A 13147-nucleotide genomic window follows, 5' to 3' on the forward strand; every position below is an offset into this window, starting at 1 on the left:
AAAAGCCTGAGAAACATTTGGGTGATTTTGATATTAGGAACACATTTTGACAGTACTGTTTGCTCACTTCAGAATGGAGAGAAGAGCACACCAATAAATTTTAATTGCATCTATAAGTAGGTTCGTGTCAACTCGACTTCCAAAATTCTCTTTATCCGCTGGTAGCAAAACTGGATTTTGTGGGCATTTATAAGCCCACAGATGTTGCAATCAGAATAAATTATGGAAATTGCAAAATTAAACAGTCCAAATTGGCAGTCTCTCTAACCTTAGGAAATTTAGGGGCTGGCTGCTTCGAGCCCTAGCATTTATAATGGCATAATTTACTTATTATACCTTCTCCTAATACTGTATTTTTCCATTAGCAAATAAGCACTCAATGCCGTAGATAAATAAATAAATGTTTTTTTTAAATTGTGAAGGCGTAATTAACAAAGGACTTGATTAAAACAGATCTGAATACCTTTTCTGAAAGAAGAGAGGAATGGAAGCACTGCAAGGAAGTGAAAGAGACAGTTTAACAGATTAACAGAGTTGGAAAGTACCTTGTAGGTCATTTAGTCCAACCCACCGCCCAAGCAGGAGACCCTACACCATTTCGGACAAATGGCAGTCCAATCTCTACTTGAACGCTTCCGTGATGAATCTCTCACAACTTCCGAAGACAACTTTTGTTTCCATTGGTTGATTGTTCCCACTGTCAGAAAATTTCTCCTTATTTTTGGGTTAAATATTTCCTTGTTCAGTTTCCATCCATTATTCCTTGTCTCATCTTCAGGGGCTTTGGAAAATTGGTTGACACCCCATCTCCTCTCTGTAGCAGCCTCTCAAATATTGGAACACTGTTATCATGTCTCCCCTGGTCCTTTTCTTCATTAGACTAGCCATGCCCGGTTCCTGCAACTGTTCATCGTATGTTTTAGCCTCCAGGCCCCTAATCATCCTGGTTGCTCTTCTCTGCACTCTTTCTAGAGTCTCAACATCTTTTTTATAATGTGGTGACCAAATGCAGCACTCCAGGTGTGGTCTTAGTAAGGCTTTATAGAGTGATATTAGTACCTCACTTCATCTTGATTGTATCCCTCTGATAATGCAATTTAGGATTGTGTTGGCTTTTTTTGGGCTGCCGCTGCACACTGTTGACTCATACTTAACTGGTTGCCCACTAAGACTCTAAGATCCAAGAAAAACAGTGGTTTTTCCTCACATTTGACCAACAGGCCATTTCCTATCAAAGACAAGTCCTCTCCTATACTGGCAGTCCTCGACTTACAACAGTTCATTCATTTGAAGTTACAACAGCACTCAATAAAATGACTTTAAAAAGTGATGGCCCTCACCTGACGTGATCCACACCTGACCCCTTCACAAGATCCGTCACAAGACCCTTACCTGATATGACCCACACCTGGCCCCTCACAAGACCCACACCTGATACGACCCATTTTTGGTCTCCTCAGCCTCCAGAGAGAGACAGGGGGAGAGAGAGAGAAAGACACACACAGACACACACAAACAGAAGTCCCTCAACACACCCCCAAGGCAGCCACATCTCTGCACTAACCTGTTTTCCACCTCTAGGAGCATAACAAATTAAAGTTGAATTTGTGTGTATTGTTTAATGGACTGCTAAATTGGCCACTCCCACCCACCCACATGACCACCTGGCCACACCCACCCAGCCGGTCCAGGGGCCCCAACAGGGGGGCTTTCTATCGCAGCGACTACATGCAAGAGTAAACATGCAGTCCAACATGCAGGGATTAAGTCATGGTGTCATTATGCAAATAACATGAGGCGTATCATTAGCATCAGGGATATCATGTCCCACTTTCTCTTCAATTCCCACCCACCTCCACCTCCATACAAGCCAATATGGTGTCTACCACATTGTCTCAAAGATAGGGAAAATGTAGGAAAGGGTTCAACAAAAAAAGAATTGGGTGCAAAGATGAAGATCAGTTATCTTCCTTATCTTTCCTTAAAGTTATGTTTGGGGAGGAGGGAGGGAGGGAGGGAGGGAGGGAGGGAGGGAGGAAGGAAGGAAGGAAGGAAGGAAGAAGATAGAGAAGGAAGGGAAGAAGGGAGGAGGAAGGCAAGAAGAAAGGATGGAAGGAAGGAAGGAAGGAAGGATGGAAAAGAAAGAAAGAAAGAAAGAGATAGAGAAGAAGGGAAGTGGTGAGGGAGAAAGAAAGGAAGGAGACAGAGTGGAGGGAGATAGAGAGGAGGAAGGAAGGAGATAGAGAGGAGGGAAGAAGGGAGGGAGGGAAGAAAGGAAGGAGATAGAAGGAAGGAAGGAGGAAGGAGGAGAGAGGGGAAGAAGGAAGGAAGGAAGAAGGAAGGAAGGAGAGGAAGGAAATAGGAGGAGGAAGAAAGAAAGAAAAATAGAGAGGGAGGAGGGAGGGAAGGAAGGAAGGAGAGGAGAGAGAAGTATGGAGGGAGGGAGGAAAGAAGGAAAGAAAGAAGGAAAAAGGAGATAGAGAGGAAGGGAAGTAGGGAGGGAGAAAGAAAGGAAGGAGATAGAGAGGAGGGAGAGAGGAGGGACGGAGAGGAAGGAAGGAGATGGAGAGGAAGGAAATAGAGGAGGGAGGCAGGAGGGAAGGAAGGAGATAGAGATGAAGGAGGGAGGGGAGGGAGGGGAGGAAGTCAGGAAGGAAGGAAGGAAGGAAGGAAGGAAGGAAGGAAGGAAGGAAGGAAGGAAGGAAGGAAGGAAGGAAGGAAGGAAGGAAGGAAAGTCCTTCCACAAAGAAAGGCAGTCAGATAACATTGTCAGGAAGAAATGCGCATGAAGTCTTGATTTTCCATATTCTTAATTCTTAAGTGATTCATCATTTCCCTCAATAGAGTTGACACAAGTGGGAAATACAATCCTCGTATATTCTGCACACTTCATGAAAATGTACACCTAATAATGCAGTTGGTAGAAAAACAAGTTGGAAACATATATGTGCCCAAAACAGGTCACCACTGACAGTCTATTCATGGGCAAGTTCACAAGCTTGTACCTGTTGAACCAAATCATTCATAAGGCAAGCAGATGCATTGGCACAAGTGCCATACTTGATTAGGCATCATGTTTAGACTTCATGTTGAGTGTTGAGTGATTTGGTTTTTTTCCTGACTTAGCTTATTGCACAAACCCCAGTCTGCTTGACTAGTTTAAGGATCAATTTCAATGGAAATCCAGGAATGGTGTTAATTTGGAAATCAAATTAGATGTGTTGTATAAACATTGTTGTATAAACACATCTACTGTGTGTAGTGTAATAGTGCCACTGTCTTTGGCGAAAGAAGGATTTGAAGGCATTGAATAAATCAATTCCTTCCTTCCTTCCGTCTTCTCATCCCCATCTCTTTCCTTTCTTCTTTCCTTCTTTCCCTCCTTCTCCTTCCTTCCTTCCTTCCATCTTCTCATCCCCATCTCCTTTCTTCCTTCCTTCTCAAACATAAATTTAAAGATCAGTCCCAATCATATCCACCCATCCCTTTAGACATAGCAGAAGAGGCAAGCTTGAGGTCACATCTACTACAGAATGTCATCTGATGGATCAATGGGACTAGCTCTATGAAACATCATGCCCTCCCCCCAAATGTTTTTGTCCCCAAAGTGATTTTGTCACCACATTGGCCGATCCAGAGATATAACAAGGTTGTGTTGAGCTGCTGTTAGGTGATTTTTAACTTGGCACTAATAACGTGTGTGGTTATTTTACTGTTGTACATGTTTTTGTGTGTTTGTAATTGTTAGCCATCCAGAGTTATAAATTTGAGACGGATGTCCATATAAACTTAAATAAGTAAATAAACATTACAGATGAGCCACGGTGGTGCAGTGGTTAGAGTGCAGTATTGCAGGCTGCTTCTGCTGCCTGCTGGCTGTCTGCAATTTGGCAGTTCGAGTCTCACCAGGCTCAAGGTTGACTCAGCCTCCTGTGCTTCCGAGGTGGGTAAAATGAGGACCCAGATTGTTGGGGGCAAGAGACTGACTCTGTAAACGGCTTAGAGAGGTCTGTAAAGCACTGTGAAACAATATATAAATCTAAGTGCTATTGCTATTTGTTGATTATGATTATATACTACTATACCACCATTTGAAAACTGTTCACATAAAAGAAAGGAATTCATTAGATCACATGAAACTTTCTTGAGGTAGGTTGTTGCCACCCAATGAAATCCTCAGGACAGCTTATTCACCATTAACTAAAGTCCTTGGGATTTCCTTGCTTCCTAAATCTGATCTGACTTATTAAGATTTAAGACTACTTCCTAAATCTGGATCCAACTTATTAGAAGCAAAGGATAAAAATCAACAGCAACGCCCCCACTGCAGGGATCAAATAGCTACAGCCTACCATTTTCTCAGTTGCATAACAAAAGTTAAAGAGGCAGGGCTGGCAATGCAACCTTAACCTGGGTATCCCAAAGGTGCTTTTTTTTCAAGAGACAACTGGACTTTCTGGTTTTTCTTTGAAGATGCTTCGCTTCTCATCCAAGATGGGAAGGAAGAAGAAAGGAGAATGAAGAGGAAAGGAAAAAGAAGAAAAGGAAGGAAGGAAGGAAGGAAGGAAGGAAGGAAGGAAGGAAGGAAGGAAGGAAGGAAGGAAGGAAGGAAGGAAGATAATAATGAGAGTGAGGGAGGGACTGAGGGAAATACTGCCTTAGCACTTGGCCACCACAGATGCCCCCAACATGAGTGATGTCGAGCTGGCCCCGCCCACCCCAGCCACACCCCCACACCCACCCCCAGGTCAAACACAATCCTGATGCTATCCTCAATGAAATCAAGTTTGACACCCCTGCTCTACAGTGTCTATTTCTTAGCTTGGAACTTCACTTTAATGGTTTGGTTCAAATAAACAACAAAAAAATATCAGTACCTAGAAATCAATGTCAATAATCAAACTATAAAAGGGATTATCAAATTAAGACAATGCCTGGAAGGAAATGAGACAATTTTAATTCTAGATGTTTAAATGTTTTAAACAAATAGAAGATTCTTGAAAACTTTAACCATTTCAGAGTCAAATACCAGCTTATCATCCAGAGAAGTTAATCTTTGGAACATTATTATTATTGTTGTTGTTGTTACAATTCCATTCCTTTCCCAAACTTGAATAAGAATCCAGAAAGTACAACTAGAAGTATTCATGGATGAGGAAAATTATATTGGCAACTTAAATTCTAGTGTCCCAACAAAACGAAATGCTAAATCATTTCTCATTAAACCGCAAAATGTTTTTTTTTTCATTCTGAATTGTACCCAGGTGGCTTCTCAGCTGAAAAACTGAGAGCAAACAATGTCTTCAAGGTGAGTTTAAAAATAGAAACATTTTTTTAAAAAAGAAACCCTAACAACACCACTTAACACTCAACAAAAGTAGCACCCTTCATGTCAGCAACCAGTTTTTTTCAACTTTAAAAACATTTTTTCTCTCTCCTAAAGTCAAAAAAAAAGAAAAGAAGAAAAATCCACCCATTAAAGAGAGAAAGTTAATCAATTTCACGTCTTCTAGGAGGAACTTCATTCACACAGCAATAAATAAAGATCTACCACATACATTCCCACAGCTTGGCTAGTTGGTTAATGTTGCCTAGTTCACCCATTTCATCAGTTTGTGTCTCAGAGCACAACTTGAACCTGGGTGTTGTTCATACAGTCATGGGTCACAAGTTGCCTGAATTCTGCGGGAATGAAAATTAAATCATGGTTAATTTGCCATTGATTTTGATATCTTCCACAGGCAACTAATTTCATGATGAGGATTAACACATCCTTGGCCAACAAAGAAAGTATGCATTGATTTAAGGCAGAATGATGCGACATGCAACCATGTTGTTGAATGTTCAGTGCTTATGTTCTGAAACCCAACAAGACAGACACAGACTTCAGAGGATAATTAGGACTGCAGAAAAAACAATTGCTACCAACCTGCCTTCCATTGAGGATCTGTATATTGCCCAAGTCAAAAAGAGGGCTGTGAAAATATCTACAGACCCCTCACATCCTGGATATAAACTGTTTCAACTCCTACCCTCAAAACGATGCTATAGAGCACTGCACACAAGGACAGCTTTTTCCCAAATGCCATCACTCTGCTAAACAAATAATTTGCTCAACACTGTCCAACTACTTACAAAGTCTGCACTACTATTACTATTAATCTTCTCATCACTCCTTATCACCCATCTCCTCCCACTTGTGTCTGTAACTTTGTCGCTTGTATCCTTATGATTTATTGATTTGATTGCTTATTGTATGCTATGACTATTATTCAGTGTTGCACCTGATGATTCTTGACTCTTGACAAATGTATCTTTTCTTTTATGTACACTGAGAGCATTTGCACTAAGACAAATTCCTTGTGTGTCCAATCACACTTGGCCAATAAAGAATTCTATTCTATTCTATATTGATTGGTCCAACATTTTGTATCACAGGAATATTCAGATGGTTCATGAGCCTGGACAGAAAAGCAAATATATTACAGTTGCTTCCTAAAAACCACTACACATAGCAATGCTACCTTGATTTGAAAGTCAGAAGCCATTGGTAACTCTTTCTATCAAGGGTTGTCATTTCTATGTCCTTCATAACTTCTAGTGGCCAAGGGGCCTTCTCTCTCCTATTATCAACCAGTCATATCTGAGAGAGTTGGGATGCGCCATTTTACAGCTCTAAAGCAGTGACATCCCAGGGAATTTAGGAGACCTGTCTTCTCCACAGCTACGCCTGCCCTTTGGAAGAGCAACCCTTCTGAGTCCTTGATCCTACTGGTGTTTTTGGCTCTTCCATAGGCATTGGAATAGAATGCAGTGACATAGTATTTGGTAGGCCACCTAGAGTTCCTTAGACAGATGGATGGATAGGAGGCAAAGAGAGAGAGAATGAGGGAGAGATGGAGAAAGAGAGAGAATTTTATAGCCACCCATTTCAAGAAATAACTAGGCAGCTCACTGTTGTGGCCTCCAGTGGCCAACAGAGCTGGTGACATACTCGGACAGTGAGGAGCCTGGGGAGGAACATGGGCTAGCCTGGAATCTGGGGAAGACTCTGACAAGTACTCTGCATCAGAGGCAGAGATGGGGCCAAGGCAGGCTTGCAGTTATCAGCTGCCTTTGGAGTCGGAGATCAGTGAGGCAGAAGAACAGCTGGAGCCCGTTCTCAGTGTGCACATGCACAGAGCTGCCAGAAGAAGGGAAGAGCTAAGGAACAAGGGTCAACTTGGGAGTAATGCCACAGGTAGATGGTGAATGGCCCCTCCCATAGGGTATAAAAGAGGAGCAAAAGGGGAGTGGGGCTTTGCAGGAGACAATTAAGTTCATTTGGGTGAAGATCTGTTCCTGCATTCTGGGCCAAGTATTGTCTGCTACAGTGCAGCCTCTGAAAGATATCGGGTTGGCAACTCTCCAAGTCTGATAAAGGTCTGTAGTTTTGAAATATCTTAAAAGATTGTTGGCTGGGACTTTGCTGGAGAGGAATTCACTGTAAACTAAATGAAAGGGGTTTATCAGGACGAGGAATCAGCTTTGTGCTGTTGGGGAAGCCTCGGTCAGAACACTCACAATGGACGGACGGATGGATGGCTAGATGGATCCATTTTTACAAGCATGTGGTCCGTATTTGGGGTAGAGTTGGGGTGACTGGATGGAGCTGAGCATTTACTAGCCAAATGCCCTTCCTGACACCTATGTGGAGTTGACAGCAGATTTTTTTCTTTTTTTCACATTCTAGGAGAGAAACATCTGCTCCCACCTAGGATTGAACTCTCAATCTTCTAAGTGGAGTTAATTATCTTCACCACTAGGCCACCATGACACTCAATAGATAGACAAAGAATGGAATTCCATAGATGGATTCTATATATTGTGTACAGAAAGGTCTTCCTTTTCTCATTCTGGTTTTCTGCATTATTTTTCTACAATGAAGGACTACAAATTTCACATTGGTGAGAAACCAACGTATTTCCAGGCCTTTATAGAATAGAATAGAATAGAATAGAATAGAATGGAATGGAATGGAATGGAATGGAATGGAATGGAGTGGAGTGGAGTGGAGTGGAGTGGAGTGGAGTGGAGTGGAGTGGAAGGGAAGACTAGACTAGACTAGACTAGACTAGACTAGACTAGACTAGACTAGACTAGACAAGACTAGACTAGAATTTTTTTTAGTGGCCAAGGGTGATTGGACACACAGGGAATTTGTCTTTGTACAAATGCTCTCAGTGTACAAAAAGAAAAGATACCCTGTTTCTCCAACAATACGGCCTCCCCCAATAGGAAGTCCCAGCATGTTTTATAGGCATGAAATGAAATTAAGCTCCTCCCCCCAAATTAAGGCCTATATTAAAACGTGAAATGGGGTGAAATGGTGGGGGGGCTTGCCATTAGGAAGTCCTTTTGTTGCACACCTGGATATGGTGCTGTCTGCGTTGACCCCGATACGAAGTGCCCCACCAACGCCGAGGTCAACATCCAAGCTGTCGTCATCCACCCACCTGAAGATGCAAGGGGGGGAATTAAGTCACCCCTGAAAAGACGACCTAGCCATTTTTTCAGGGCTCAAAAAAATATAAGACTCGGCCTTATTATATGAGAAACACGGTACATTCGTCAAGAGTCAAGAATCATAAGGTGCAACACTTAGTGATAGTCATAGGGTACAATAAACAATCAAATTATACTAGGAAACAGTCAATATAAATTGCTTTTGTTTGTATGGTTTTATAGATTTCAACTATAATTCCCTTCAGAATCTATAATTACCTGCAGGACTTGCTTTTGGTATAAATTGTCTTAAGTTCCCATCCGTAACATCCGCTGAAACTATCTAGACTTTTAGAACCTACAGTTTAATGTTGGATGGGTAGGTACACAATATATGATTCCCACTCTTGATGGGGCCTTACCAGGTTGTGGCATCCAGGATTGCTTAAAATCTTGAGCACTTTTGTTATTTTTGTTTTTCTGGTTAACCCAATGAGAACATTCTTAGCTCCATTCCAGAGGTACAGAAGCTAAGCGCTTCAAGTCTGCTGTTAAAATTAACAACTCAGAAATGCGGAGGACAGCAAGCTTCCAACAAATGGCTCTATTGGCACAAAAGATTTCCCCTTTCGTGCTCTTATTATCTGCATTATTAACTTAATAGCCAACCCAAATGAAAGGAAACTATTTGATGCTTCTGTAGCAGAGAGACACGCTAAAAGGGCAAACTAAGTGGAATTAATAGAAAAAATTAAAACACCATAAAAAGAAGCAGCTGGAATGCTTGCTTTTTTTTTTAAGAAAAAGCTTTATGTTCTTAGCCTCTCCACTAATAAACACATGTTAAGATCGGTCCTAAGCCATTCCGATTGCAAATTCATAGGGAACCTTCATTATAAGACAAGAAAGAGGCCGCTGTGTAAGGGAACCAACGCGTACATGTGTTGGACAAAACTTTTCCACCCCCGAATGAAGACACCAGTTACAGAAGCCTGTTGGATCATCTGCCCAGTTAGCAATCCATTGCCACAGGTAAGAACATCGAAACGTAAACCTAGGGAAAGTAGCAGCTGTGTTGTTTGCTGACAATTCTAATTAAGATGAAATGCACCTTCCTTTAAAAAACAGGCAGCCTTTTCATGTATGAATAATCCTGTGGGTGCAACAAGACCAAACAGTCACATGATAATTTCCATCTTGATTAATCACACCAATCTATTTGTTCACGTCCTGCCCAATAGAATCCAACCGAGGCATAATTAACCGGTCATATCTTGGGACTGCCACAGTTAGCAATGTCCTAAGAAGACATATCCGTTGGTTTTTTTTAAACATGCGCATCTTGTAATGGAGCCACTGCAAAAAAAAAAATGGCTAGAAGGGACATCCCACGATGTCAATATTTTTATTTTTACTTTTGCCAATTTCTTTTTAACCAGGAGTTTCGGACTGATGGGGTTGATAGACTGATGACTGCTTTAAATTGAGGAAGGAAAGTTTCTCAGGAGCCAACTGCCAATTTTACAGCTTATTTAACCCTTTCAGAGTTCAACTGTTGAAAAGAAATACTCCCGATGTTGTGATATCGCTTGATGGCCGACTGTTTTCTTTTTCACGAGAGGTGATAGAAGTTATGAGCCTGTAATTAGGATAAAGCCATAAAGACTTTCTAGACAATTCACCTTTTTCCCAAAATAAATAATCAGAAGGAGCAGTTAAAGGCATAATATTGACTTATTTGTATCCCAACAACCCTTCAGCTCAGATGTAACATCTTCCAAACTATCCATTTGTAAAGATTCGTATTTAGCTCATTAAAAATGATTTTATAACAATAGCCCAGGAACAACCGTGGAAGTTTGCAAATCTTTTCCCTAGGACACGAATAAGCTGAAACCAAAAACTTGCAGCTCAAATCCTTCTATACCTGTCCCCGCAGATGACTGAGAAGTAGTTCCCCGGGCTTGTGCGTACGATAGCAGGCCCAATTGTTTTGAAAAGTTGCTGTGCTGACATTCTTCTCTAAATAAGTATTTTCGTATCAGGGATGTCCATGCCAAAGAATTACGCCAGAAGCATTTCCTTGCACCTCCCTTAGTGTTGCTGAGGAAACAGCTCATGATTTGCGTTGTTCCCCAGACATGGGTGTGGAGAGACCAAAGCAGTAACAGTTAATTCCCCCTGAAAAGTTTCCAGTCCCTGTTTTTTACTCCCAACCTAGCTCTTTGCAATGGAGGAAACTTTTCCCGGGAACATGGGAAAGTGGAAAAGATTGGAGCATAAGTTTGAGAAATTGAAATTGTGTGGGCATTTCAACAAAGGAGAAAGCCCTGGATGGTAACCCCGGGAAGGGGTGAAACTTCAGCCTCGCATCCAAGACTTTCCTTGCCTTCTCTTCCCACAATCCTACAGTTAGCATACCTTTAACCTCAGCTTGGAGAGATCTGTCCCTTACTTCTTCCTTGCCTTCAGCTCCACCGGTCAATTGCTCAGACAAGACTTGGCCTCCTTCACCCGACCCCCCCCGCCTCCACGAGGCCATGCCCACCCACCCACCCACCCACCAGCCACCGAGAAGGGGACTCACCGATGGTGGTGATGACCGTAATGGCAAAGTAGAAAGAGCCGGCAAATTTCCACTGGACGCCGGCCCGGTGGGGTTCCGACTGCATGATGATCTCTTCCAGTTGCTGGTAGTCGTCGCTGGTGATGTTGTATTTCCCCTTCAGCCGAGTCTCCTCGGCTTTCAGCTGCTCCTCCTCGCGCAGCTCGTGCTCCGACTCGAGGGCGTCGAAGACCGCCGCCCCCACCAGCAGGTAAGTGAACGTGCAGATGATCAGCGAGAGAGTCCGCACGTTCTGCCTCTTCATGGCCGCCAGGAAGGGCCCACGGAGGGGACCATGTCCCCCCCTGGCCGCCCGCGGATCCGACAGGGTGGCCCCGAGGCAGCCGCCCGGCCAGGCGAGCAGCGCGGGGCGGCCGCGGCGACGCTCAATAGGGCTCCCTCGGCTCGGCGGCTGTCCTTGGTGCTGAATCGGCGGCGGCGGAGGCGGCGGAGGCTTCTCTCCGCCTGCGTGGTCGTCTTCCTGGGAGGCGGAGAGGCAGAGGAGGCTGCTGGAGCGTCTGGAGAGCTGAAGGCGCAGCCGGCAAACCCTGCGCAAGAGCTGCGCCAAACAAGCCGTCCCGGCGCGCAGGGCCATCAACGGCGCCTCTCCCTCAACAAGCCAGCCTTGGAGCCGTCCGGGAGGGGAAGGGAAGGGAAGCTCCTGGCCCGCGTGGCCCACCCCCCAAGCCTGAGCTACAAGCTTTCTTTCTCTCGCCCAGCCCTGCCAAGCCGCCCACTCTTGGCAAACTCCCGGCTCCCGTCGAACCGGTGGCGCGGAGAACTCCCGAACTCTACTTCTCTCTCTCTCTCTCTCTCTCTCTCTCTCTCTCCCTCTCTCCGTCTCTCTCTTTCTCCCTTCTCCTCGCTTCTCTTGCTTGGAGGCGCTGCCTTTCCGAAGCTTGGTTACTTATTCCCGGACAACTCTTAAGCCCCGGGAGGGGTGGAAGGATGCGGAAGTCCCATCAGAGGGGTTGAAACGAGGTACTCCTTTTTGAAGGGTGGGGAGGCAGAAAGGAGAGGAGACCCATTCGAAAGTCGGCCCGAGAGGCACTCCACTTCCAGCCCGGGCACAGTTGGGCTGTCTTCTCCAGAAGCGGCCAATGGTGATTTTCCCGGAGGAGGAGGCCTGCCCGGCATCGGCCAGGCTCCTGGACCTCGGAGGGGACGGGGAGAGAGAGAACTTCCGGGAAGGGAGAAAGCGACTGACCACAGCTTGCAAACCCCGCGACTGCCTTAGATCCTCTTCCTCCTACTTCTCCTCCTCCTCCTCCAAACGCCCCCCGAAAAAAAATGTTGGGGGAACGAGATGCAAACGCTCGCCAGGCAGGAGCGCCAGAAGTCCGAGAGATCAGCCCACGGGAAGCGCCACTCTGGAGCAGCTGCTATTCCCAAGAGGTCCTCCGCGCAAAGCCTTGAGGAAGCTGGCCATCCCTCTACAGACCGGGAAGCTCCGCTCGAGCCAGGCTTCCTTCTGAATCTCCAAACCTGGGGAGGGCGGGGGGGGGCGGGAAGGCAGTGGCGGAGTATAGGGGCAGGGGCTGGGCTGGGCTGGGTTCGCTCGCTCTTCGCCCTTTCCTCGATTGCCTTCGGTCCGTTCAACCTCTCCTTTGGCTTAACTCAACTTTTGAGAGACTTGCTCCACTAGGAAAGAGGCCGGGTGGAGGGTGGGGTGAAGGAGGCGGGAGAGCCCGAAGGAAGAGAGCCGCCCCTCTCGGCTGGCACTCGACGCTGAACAAAAGAAACGCTCCGGACGAAGGTTTTGAGCTCGGGAAGCGACTTCGGCGGAGCTGGGGAAGCTGACTGACTCCGCCCGGGGCCGCTCTCGGCCTGGCTGCCTGCCTGCCTGCCTGCCTGCAGCCACCTCGGCGGAGGGGCGAGGCAACGCTCATCGATCAGACCGGCTGGGGCGTCCGAGGAGACAGGGGTGCGTGCGGGAGCCTAGATTCGGGAGCTTGCATTCTGCAGAAGGGCTCGCCCTTCCCTCCCCAAGGGAGAGAAAGGGAGGAGAGAAAGAGAGAGCAGAGGAGGAGGAGGAGGAGGAGGAGGAGGAGGAGGAGG

General features: G+C 45.4%; 1 protein-coding gene across 1 annotated transcript in view; it reads right to left on the reverse strand.

The window, feature by feature from the left end:
• KCNK9 (potassium two pore domain channel subfamily K member 9) overlaps nt 1-11567 on the reverse strand; it is a 121836-nt gene extending 110269 nt beyond the window's left edge. The window contains exon 1 of the mRNA XM_026716034.2: nt 11072-11567. Within this exon, the coding sequence (XP_026571819.1) occupies nt 11072-11354 (283 nt within the window). The 5' untranslated portion in view covers nt 11355-11567. The remainder of the gene's footprint in view (nt 1-11071) is intronic.
• Nucleotides 11568-13147: the final 1580 nt, after the last annotated feature.

Source organism: Pseudonaja textilis, chromosome 3 (assembly GCF_049901715.1).
Source record: "Pseudonaja textilis isolate UNSWEBS1 chromosome 3, rPseTex1.2, whole genome shotgun sequence".
Taxonomy (NCBI): domain Eukaryota; kingdom Metazoa; phylum Chordata; class Lepidosauria; order Squamata; family Elapidae; genus Pseudonaja; species Pseudonaja textilis.